The sequence below is a fragment of the Theobroma umbraticum genome, unplaced genomic scaffold (assembly GCF_002168275.2).
Source record: "Theobroma umbraticum cultivar Fairchild unplaced genomic scaffold, ASM216827v3 scaffold_30.0, whole genome shotgun sequence".
Classification (NCBI taxonomy): domain Eukaryota; kingdom Viridiplantae; phylum Streptophyta; class Magnoliopsida; order Malvales; family Malvaceae; genus Theobroma; species Theobroma umbraticum.
This window is the reverse complement of record NW_018397254.1, coordinates 8,241,251-8,252,827: the sequence shown is the minus strand read 5'-3', so window position 1 is coordinate 8,252,827 and position 11,577 is coordinate 8,241,251. Positions and strand designations below refer to the sequence as shown.

The 11,577-nt window shown below is 35.8% G+C and overlaps 1 protein-coding gene across 1 annotated transcript; it reads right to left on the bottom strand.

The window, feature by feature from the left end:
- Positions 1–333: 333 nt before the first annotated feature.
- Positions 334–8,531, bottom strand: QWRF2 (QWRF motif protein (DUF566)). Its single transcript, XM_021427077.2, has 6 exons — positions 6,671–8,531; positions 5,014–5,133; positions 2,599–2,715; positions 2,376–2,465; positions 900–1,007; positions 334–812 (listed from the first exon to the last, which is right to left on the bottom strand). The coding sequence occupies exons 1-6, from the start codon at positions 8,228–8,230 to the stop codon at positions 732–734; spliced, it is 2,076 nt and encodes a 691-aa protein (XP_021282752.1). The 5' UTR covers positions 8,231–8,531; the 3' UTR covers positions 334–731.
- Between the last annotated feature and the right edge of the window lie 3,046 nt (positions 8,532–11,577).

Here is an 11,577-nt window from a genome sequence, read left to right as displayed (position 1 = left end):
ACTTTCATTAATACACTAACCATCGCAAATTTGCAATTCAAACATAATTTGTCCCTCCAAACTCCCAAGTATGTTGGGGACTTTGTGTAACAATCTTCGATTGGAGAGAATTTTTCCTGCCCCCCGTGAGGTCCCTTGTGACTCTTCCTCGTGGTCACGAATCATATGTTTAATTCTGAGCCATGTATGTTGATCATATTCATCCATCTCAGATACAGAAACCTTAGCACCCATCTCACCCTAGTCCGAAAAACTCGGACAAAGAAGCAGGGTTCCACTGATTCTTGGTTACACTCGCACAACATCAATGAATTTGGAGAAAATGGAAATGGATTGAACAAGCATCAACAAGATCATACTTAGATGATTAATCAAAGTAGGCCAAGAAATACATGGTAATTGGGTTATCAGATGAACTTACATATTTACATATACATTGCTTTCTTTTACCTAAAAAAGATTAAAAAAAAGAAGAAGAAAAAAACCCATAAGAGAGTTTTGTATACAGAAATCAGTTGAAAGGGAACGCCACTTCCTCTAATCTTCAGATGCAAAAATACATGCGTGACCATAGAAGACAACAACTGGTTCCAAAACTGCTAAATGAGAAGCCAAACCTAGCTATATTCAATCCGCTCTTATTTTGTCCAGTGCCGCCTCCACCCATTGGAAAAACATGAGTTTGGGTGTAATTGTTAGCATTTAGGGTGAGTAGTCAAATGGGATCAGTTCTACACATGTGTTGTCAGGCTGCCGGTAGTGGGTACACGATTTAGTTGTATAATGTGTGTCCTCAAGCTACAGTCCTTAACCTATTGTCAAGATTTTTAAAATGAACCGCTTGAGCAGATGAAGCAGAAAATATCTTGGAAAATACTACAACAAAATGCCATATTTACCTGAATGGCTGCTAATGTGGACAAAAAATCTTTACATTGTTCGAGCAAAATCCTTTCCTTTGCTGTCACACTCACAAGCTCAGCCACTAAAGAATTCATTTCCTCCACCTGCAAAGGACAAATGATTTCAGATCATTTAGGCAGATTTGCCCCTTTAAAGTGCAAGTTCAGGTTAAACATAGAAATGACAAGCTCCACCAAACTATAAGATTTCCTTCTTTCTCCTCTCTTCTTTCACCCCTTGTTTCAGGTGTGCAGGCTCCATTAGAGTTTTTTTCCCCTTTCTTGTCCAGGTATATTTCAACAGCATTATGTTATATATGTTCCGTCAAGGTGTAACACTAATATTACAAACTTAGAAATGACCTCAGCGGCTGCAAAACAAGATGCGCCACAGGCAAAAAATCAGCATGCATTTGGTGCCTCAGGTCAGGGATGAAGGAGAAGAATGCTGGAAAGTCTGAAGAATGAATAGATATCTGTTTTTTAATGGGAACATTACTAAATATCTCTGGACCAGCAATAACAGTTCCTGTCAACAAAAATGTCTGATCTGACTGTTGGAGAGAATCCGATCAGCTGGAAGGGATTTGTCAATTAACTTTCTCTTCTTTGGGCATTACATTTAAATAAACAGTTCTCTTTTCCCATAATAGAAAGCCCACCAAAGTGGTGTATTGCATCCCTGTTTTTAAGGCCAGCTTATAGATGGTGTCATTGCCTATCTAGCCTCAAAACTCTTATTTGTGGTTGAGTGATTTATTCATTCATTTCGGAGCACACTCTTATCCATCTACAATTTACATTACTAGCCTAGGCATTAAATCAAAGTCAACAAACAATCAAAAGGGAAAAGGCAAAAGTACAAAATGTAAGTAGCGTGTTAATGCCGTTCCTGTGTCAGAAAGCAGATTACGGTCAGATATAGCCCACTAAACCATATGATCTGAATTACAAGAATTTTTTAACTTTTAAATGCACTTTCCATATTCAACAGCTATAATCAGTTTTCTTTTACCTAATGCCAAAACCCAAATGAAGGGCTTGTTACAGAGCTTAGATCAAGCCTTTAACTGGCTCAATCAAGCAAATATACGTATTAAAGAAAACAAGCAAAACGTGAAATACATCATAACAAAGTAATTTCTAAAGCTCTGTTTGATTGATGCTTTAGCTATTTGTTATTTGTTTTCTATTCATTTTTACTTTTTGCCTTTTGCTTTCTGCTTGTGTTTTGCCAAAAAAAAGGCAAAAAGCAAATAGCAAAAGCAACTGGATAGCAAAGTCTAACTTTGTTATTCTGTTGCTCTTATTGATACACAACAGCAAGAACACAACTTAAGAACTTTCTTGTGTTTGTGGCATTTATTTATAAACTTCACTAAAGTAGCAGAAATACAAATAATTACCACATGGAAGAAGTTAATGATTTTTTTTTATCACTAGTGTCTACAAGATTGAATTAATAAATTTTACCTTCAATGATAGTAAGCATATTGAGGATGCCATTGCCTGCATCACATCAACAGCTGAACTGACAGCATCCTTCAGATTTTGAATATCCGCCTATTATGAGAGAAAACAGAAAAGGGGAAGATAAGCAAGAGCAACATTTTAAACCACACTGATAATAATGAGCCAAATCATTAATATATTGTACATTGAAAAGCAGGGGAAAAAGAAAAACGAAGAAACTTACAATTGCTTTTCCAACTATTGGAAGACGAAGAGTACTGGCCTTTAAAGCTTCAGTTGCTCCTAGCAAAGAACTAGAGTGATCTCGGTCAAGGAGGGCCCATTCTTCTAAATAAGCTATCTACACTCACAATTATAACAAATTTTAGTCATGATGAAGAGAAAATTCATGATTTAAAAACCAGCATCTTGTAACTGAGAATGGAAAGGACGAGAGCTGTTCTAACAAGTATGCAATAAGAAGTAGAGAAAGGGCAACATGATGAACTGAGGAAGAGTCAAACATCAAGTCATCAACTGCCTTTTTCCTGCTGGGATTGAAATATATATAACACAAAAGTTTCTCTTCCTGACTTTCCAAGATTTCTTTGCTTATTTTCGTTTTGTCTTCCTCTCACTCCAGAAGGTGAACAAAAATCAGACATCACTAAATCACTGTAACATTCACTACTGCAGACAAGAATAATTAAAGGATACAGTACACTAACACCCCTAAGTTTTAACCATAATTCCACGCAGGTCCATTAGTTTCGAAATAGACAATCCACCCCACACGTGTAAACGGCATTAACATGTAACTGTGAAATGTCTAAAATACCCTTCTTTCTCCACCCTTTTTCAAAAAAAAAAAAATCTCTCTACCCTACTTCTCACCTGCTGGCTACCCTGTGGCCGGGGAGCACCAGATCTGGCCATATTGTGCTCCCTTGGTGCTCCCCAAGGGAGTGCTGCCAAGCTGAGACTTGCAGAGCAATTTTTTTTTTTTGAAAGAGAAAACAATTTTAAAAATGAAAATTATAGTTTATATAGTGGTAATTTTTAAAATTAATGAAGGGTAAAATTGCCATGTCGTCAAACCAACGAAGACATTGACAGTTAACTAAGGGCAAGACTTATGTGTCCAGCAAAAATATTTTTCTGAAACGGACTATCCATTTTGAAAACTAATAGACCCACGTGTAATTATGGTCAAAAGTTCGGGGTCTTAGTGTTTTTTACCCATAACTAAATCTAGTTTACTTTTTTCCATTTTTAGTGTTTTGATTAGGACCAATATTCAGCACCTACTCAAGATGTAAGTAAATGGTAACTGCTTCTAAAGTAGGTTTCTATGGGGATTAGTAAAGCCCCAAGGCTATGTATAAATGCCACAACTCCCTTAGACCATCATTGAAAACTTTAAAGAACCTCATTATAATTAACCAAGTCTCAATTTGATAATTTCCTTCTCATCAAAACTATTCCTAATAATGTTGCTTTTCTTTACTTTTTATCTATATGGAACTCAACTGAAACTGATGCAGCACATGCTTTGTTCTGGAATATGAAAGCATGGATACAGACATGGGTTATAGGAATGATATGGACCAACCAGATCGGATTCAAAACCCTTCTCTCCATCATACACACTCTTCTAGTCTCCCCCTCTCCTCTCTGACTGGCCATTAGTGGTCTATCTCTCTTTTCGCATCTCTGCTCCCTTTTTTTTTTCCTCATGAAAATATTTATTCCAGATCAGATCTATCTTTTCTTCTTTCCTAGTCTCTCAAATCGACCCCATCCCTCTTTTCACCTATGATGCTCTTGCGGTCATTTACCAGTCAGAGATCTTCTAATGATGTCCTTTCCATATCCCCTAGCATATCCTTACAAAAACCAATCTTTTTTAGTGTCAGAGTGTGTAAGCATTTTCAGGCATCTGATGTCCAGCATGAGTATGGCTACTTCTATGGATGCCCATGCTCAAAATTCAACAAAAACATTGGTCCTGGCATGTATGAGGATGTATCACTAATTTTTCTAGAAGCCTTTAAGACCATTGCTATAAAATGTTCCATAGTGCAACAAAGCAATGCTCTCCCCTCCCCCCCCCTGCCCCCCCTCCTTTTCCTCCTTTCACGGGATTGGAATAACTGGCTGGATAACTCTAGTTCATGTGACTGCATATGAGCAGTGAGTGTCAGAAATGTAACTTAGGCCCTAAGAGGTGGAAATAGGTGAAGCATAGCATCACATGAAGCTTAACAATCAACATAATGGAATTTATTGAATCACATTAACATCACTTATCATTGAGCTCAGAAACTCTTGCTGGAGCAATAAATGTAAAAGATGAATGGCAATGAGCACATAGGTATTACAACTATTGGGGTTTCTAAGATGAAGAATCAGAAAACTCAGGCGGGATTAACTTGAATGACAAATAACTAAACGCAGAGGCTGGTTTGCAGTCCTGCCAAGATTCATGCGACAGTTTGTCTATGCATTTTGGTTTTGAAATTCATTTACTACTAAGAGCAAACATATTATAAATATGAAGAAGGTAGGAACATAATCAGAAAGCTAAAGCAGTCGTTTAATGAAAGGGTCCACCAAGATTCAATTCAATACTTTAGAAAAGTGAAGTTTGGAATCTTACTTGTCCCTTCAGGATGGAAGTCAATTTCAGTTTTTGCCTCAGCAATAGCAACTTGATTCTTTTAAGGGTGACAGAATGCCGCAGTTCTGATGTTGTTACCCATGCATTCCACAGATTTTTCTGGTACAAAAGAAGGAACATTAGACATGAACATACCAGACTTATCAGGGACCATCATGTGAAACCTCAACTCACAATATTGTCTTAACCTAGTCCTCTTTTCCTCTTTGACTTGTGTCCAACAATGATAAAAGAAAACTTAACTATTCCTATTTATTACATAGCAAAACCCTGCACCCCAACTTTCCTCAACACCATTAAGTGATGTAAGTGTAAAAATAAGACAGAATGGCTGGCTCACACATTGATTGTCATTATTAGAGAGTGTTTACATCCTAAAGAATATTAGAACCATAGCAATCTTTCTAATACTACCTATGATAACAGTCAGCACCATTCACTTCTCTCTTGTAATCAACAGAAAAAAAGTATAATAAACATCAGAATGAGAGCATCACTGGCCAGTTGATGACAGACCCTGATGTTAACCCAACTTACTGTATAGGTAATTCAACAGCAAGCTTATCTCTAATCTCCACATGTCCACTAAACCTTCCATTACACAAATTTAAAATAGTAAAAAGAAGAGAATGAAAAGCTCTTATAAATTCATAGTTATGACAAGAAAGACACAGAAGATTAGCCATAATAATTCATCTACTTCGACATCGCAGATCAAATTCATCAGAATGAGACTTTAATTTTTTCAGATCATCAGCCTTTCTTTACCTACATTAAGTTGAAAACAAACAAGGGCCTTAGGGATAGTGGTACGATGACACTAAGGCTAACAAAAAACCATTCATTGGGATACAACCGCTGATGCAGCATCCATTGTTGATAAATTGCGACTGTCCAGAGTTCAAGCCTATCTTTAAACAATGTGATTAAGGGTCTCCACCTTCAGCCTCATTTTTATAATGAGAACTCATAATTCTACTCAAGGATGTTTAAGCAATTAAAGTACCAACAATTACAATAACAAGAGAATGGTAGAGGGGAAAAGAGGCTGCTCAATAACATTCATTAGGTCTTTCTCAATGATATTACATCATCCTGTGTTAATAAGTACTATGCCAAAGCTGCCTAGAATACTAGCCCTTATCTCTAGCAATTAGCCAATTATCTAATCATCAATCACACCAACGATTTTACCATTCAAAAACCTGACAATATATTGCCTTAAGATCCTTCCATCTCTCAAATGAATCTCTTAGCAAATATCAAAAGGACATTTATACACATTTTTAGGATTAATGAGCCATTCCAGGTGGCCAGGATCCTAATGAACTTAATGAAATACAACCTTCAGTACTTAAATTCAACAATATAGGACCTAAACCAATTATGAAATGCCATATTGAATAACAATATAGGACCTACATGATGCTGTCTAACAGGATTCCATCATTCAAGAACAAAGCTGCCACTTGCATTATAGGTGATTTTTATCATAACCTAGTTGGGTTCAGCTTGTTTGGCAACTATTACTATGAAGTTAATTGAAGCATTCGCCAAATATCACAAAACGAAAATTAAGTAGATATGACCATTGAACCTACTGAGAACAATGAGACGGACAGGGGGGTAACCATACCTCTGCACTCAGTTTCTGCAACATGAAAGTAGCATCTGCCCTAGCATTTGCAAATCTCCATTGCAAGTAACGGTTATAAAGAAGCCTCAACATGTGTGCATCAACAATCCGATCCTCCCCCATCTTTCCTCTCCGAATATCAACAGAAAAGCTAAGAATTGAGGGGGTATTAACAGAATTACCCATCATTTGACCACCAACTGCATTTCTCACACGAGCAGGACTTAGTCCCCTCAATGGAGATGAAGCTGAAGATGTCCAAAGCTTACTAGGTGAAGCAGGCCTTGTACCTCCCCTAATAGGAGAAGCCATTGTCCGTGGAGAAGACACCACACCATCACTAGAAAACCTTTTTGATTGACTGAACTTGGCTGAAGCACCAATTCTAGACCCAGGGCTTGTAGACAAAGGTGACCCAGGATCCTGTAACCGCCTTAACCGACTATTAGTTTCCTGCCAAAACCGTGCAGACACAACAATATTACGGGGTCCACTCCTCCCTTTCAAAATCCCACTTCCTCCACATTCCTGCATTCCAGAATTGGTGCTCTCAGAAGACACGCTATCGGAATCAGATGCAGTAAGATCACAAGACACACAAGAAGCCTCATTTATAGAATTGGCATCTGAATTTTGCTTATTAGCTTCTTTTAACAACTCAGCAGCACTTCCCAAATCCAAACCCAGCCTACTACTACCATCAAAAGAAACCCTCCTACTGCTCTTATCAAGCATCATTGATTGTTGCAATGACTTAGCCATAATTGCACCAGATCCAAACATCTTCCTTTCACTACTATAATCCAAACTCCTAGACAACGGATTCGAACCCGAATTCCCTTGCCGGGTTCTCGCGGGCCAGCGGTGCTGATCCACCGGCTTCGAGTTCTCCCCATGATCTCTCACAGGAGTAGCTCTACGCCTTTCAGGAGTTGCTTTCCTAGTCAAAGCAGAACCAACTTGAGCCTTTGTCTTACTAATCGGAAGCGAAAAGGCCTCACCTTGAAACGAAACGGATAAACTTCTCGTTGAAGTAATCAACATCTTGGTAGCAGCTGATAATTCCGTAGCATTAATATTGTTTCCTTGTGAAACTTGACTTCCGGGCCGCCTCCGGTCCACAGATTGAGACCGTTTAGGAAGCGAAGGCAGCATTGTTGAAGCCGGTGCCAAAGTAGAACTAGCATTTGTTGAACGAGAAATAAGCGGAGAAGGAAATCTCGCTGTCGTTTTGTTCCCCGTTGCCGTCGTATTTGTCGAACGAGAAATAAGAGGTGAAGGAAATCTTGTCGTTTTCGCTGCCGTTGTTGTTGCTGCTGCTGCTGAAGAAGAAGGAGAAGGAGTGGACGAAGGAGAAGGAGACATATACCTGGAAGAAACTTGTCTACCTCTGGGTTTTCTTGTAACAGTGGAGCCATTGTCTTTAAGAGGAGGCCTTTTAGTTGTTGTTGTCGTTGCTGTTGTTGGGTTTTCTTCTTGATGGGTATTTGTTTCTTGCCGTGGTTCTTGCACAGGGGGCTCTGAAGGAGTTGGTGGATGAGAAAATGCAGCCACCATCATCTGAGACTGCAAAGGAATCTAGTTTGTATTCTACATTGCCTCGAAAGAATTAGTGATGGGTCTTCTTTTTCATGGCCCAGAACCTGGAAAGCAACAAGATTTTAGGTGATTTTGAGGAAAATGGAGGAGAACCCATAAAGGGTTTCTGAAGGATTCTGCATTTTACTTCAAGAGCACCAAACACACAGCGTTTCTGGGTTTTCACAGGGAGAGAGAAAGAAAAGCAAGAAAAAGAGTAGGTAAGGTGAGATTTGGGACAGGGGACAGAGAAAGAGAGAGAGAGAGAGAGTTTCAGCTGGGCTTTCGGGTTTGGGTTTTTGTGAATCTTTGGGAAGACGTTAGGTTAATTAATTATACATTTTTTGAGTTTTAATGAATTAATTACACTACAATCCTTTAGACTTAAACTTTAGTTTGATCTTTTTATTTTATTTTTTAACTTCTTTACATCTCATATATAAGTGGAGCATTATGGTATAAATGATTTAGAAATCCTTTAAGAAAAAATAATTACATCAATTATTCTATGCTAACTTGCTTTCAGTTTATAAGCTTAATTAACTACTGATTAAGCTTCTTCCAAACTTGCTTCTTCTTTTTTCGGCCAGAACAGATGGTAATAATTATTAGAACTAACAACTATTAAGCCTGCTCTTCTTTTTAGTTAATTTCCCATGTTCTGTGCCTTTCTCAAAAATCATTTTCCATAACTATTTTAGGTTAACTATGGAAATTAAATCGTGTGGGTATGGTAGATCAGGTGCACCCAAGCAACACTTACCAAATTGATTTACAAATACCCACAAAAAATAAATAGATAAATCAATTGTTACTGGTTTACATTGGTAAATAATTTGTTTTTTTACGTTTCATTTTTGTATGAATTTGATCATATTTTTTCTTGTCCTATGGTTAAACTTGCAAATTAACTTGGGGTTGTTTATCTATAACCTTAATTTTGGTGTGTATGCATTCATGAACATAATTTGAACAGTAGAGATCCACATATCTGTTTTATTGCCATTCCTGTCAAGATCAAATTGTAACATTTTATGTCAAAACCCCAACAGTTTTACCCCCAGAAAAGAAATAATCAAAAAACAAAATTAATGTTTTATATAAAAAATGGGTTTGAAATAATGGAATGTTCAATGTTTTGGACTCTATCTCGTTGAATTTTGTCTTAAAGAAACCAGTCTGATTCAACTAGTGTTTTTCTGAAAGGATTATGTTTAAACTATTAAAAGGGAAGTGACATCAATTAAGACAAAATAAATTTATATTATTCATCCTTTTTTTATTGAAATAATCATTGGTACTTATTAGTAAAACATAAAAGAGTTAAGAAAAAAAATATGATAAAAGAAAAATTAAATAAAGATATAAATTTTTTAAAATAATTAAAAAAATTTTATTTTTCTACTATATTCAATTAAATTTTCATACTTTTATATTTATATGATGATCACTTGATCATGCTTTATATCATATCATCAACATATCACATAAATCTTACTTGATATAAATAACAAATAATATTTTAATTAATAACAGTTAATTAATTATTAATTATAAAAATTTATCAATTCAAAATAAAAATATAAAAATTTAATTAAATGTAATAAAAAATAAAAATTTCTTTAAACTTTTTTAAATTATTAAAAGATTTTTTAAAATATTATACTTTAAACAAATAACTTGTATCATATAACAAGAATTGAGTCATAATGGAAAAAATAAATTTTTTTATGTTATATGACTTTTCGTAATTAGAATTTTTTTATTAAGTACCAGAAATTGAGTACTTTTCAATGACATTAAAAAATTTCCTACTTTAATTAGAAGCATACATCAGGATTGTATATCAATATCAATACAATCAATGTGAAAAATGTGAAGACTATGAAGAATGTAGAAAAATAGGTAGCAAAAAATATATATAAATATATATATTTGTAAAGTCGTTTGTCTTTTCGTTCATTGAGTAGAAACTTTATAGCTACGATTGAGACCTTCCACTAATCACAATCTCTAGATCTATATCACTTTATTAACTTTGATTAAAACCAAAACTAATCATTAGCAAATGCATGAAGCTTTCCCATGTTTTAAACGGATGTGATTAGAGATTAGATTGACTTCCAGATTGAAGGGTAAGCATCCTCTGGACAACACATAGCAACATCTACTTAAAATTTGTAATTAGCAAGGTTATTAACATTCCAGAGAGAGAGTAGTACCTTAGGCTTGAGGGGAGGCATGAATGAGCTGAGCTAACCCCCATGAAAACAGCTTTCAAGCAGCACAGAGGTTGATGGTATCAAATGATAAATGCAACAAGCTTTAAAATTAAAAAAGAAAAAAATAGAGACAAACAAGAATGCCTTGTGATTATTGCAAGCAAAGCTATTAACCAATTTGTTAATTAGTTTAATATAAGATGCAATGTCTCTTTTAATCTCTCTCTCTCTCTCAATCTCTATATCCCTTGCTTTCAACGCATTTTCTCCCTTATTTTTTTCCTCCCCCTTTCTTGAAAGTTTCTCATATATTAACTTTTCCTTTTTGTCTCAAGCCTTGGCCAATTCAGCAGCTAGCCTTGCATTCTCAGCACTTTAATTAGCTGGAAAATTAACTAAAAAAAATGATTATAAAAAAATCTTAGGAAAATTTATATTTAAAAAGGTAGAGAGATCTCTTCGAAGCCCAAACTCAGTTGACTGTTTGTAAATGTAAACCTTGCTAAGAAAGTGAAAACAATGATAGTCAACTGTAAGAAGTGATGGAGAGGTGGTGGGTCGTATATCTGATCGTTGTACACTTGTAATCATACGAAAATGACCCGAAGCAATATGATTATATGCCCCCCTCCCTGCAGTTTTTCCTCTAATGGAAAGTCCTGTTTTTTTTTTTACACTTTTATGGTAAAGTATGTTATGATTCATGTGTCTAAATAAACAAAAAATGTTGTGTCAATCATATATAATTTTCTCCCTTTGGGTGCTGCATTTGGTTGCAAGGGCTACATCAATGCCCTCTTTGTGTTTGTTCTACTTCTATACGTAACTTTTTCTATTACCTTTCTCCCTTTGATTCTGCAGATTAAACAAAGTGTCGTGAATTACTATATATCAACTACTTCGTTTAAAACAATAGTAAGAAATCTATATTCTTTTTCCTGTTTCAGGTCAATGGTACAAAAATATTGAATTTCCCATGAATTTGTTGTATGCAAATCCAGCAACCAAGTGTTTTTTCTTAGCAATCCCAGATGGAAGTTAGTTATCAGATAAATTATGTCATTCTTTGCAATATAGATGATAATATAGAGGGTAAGATCCCAAAAG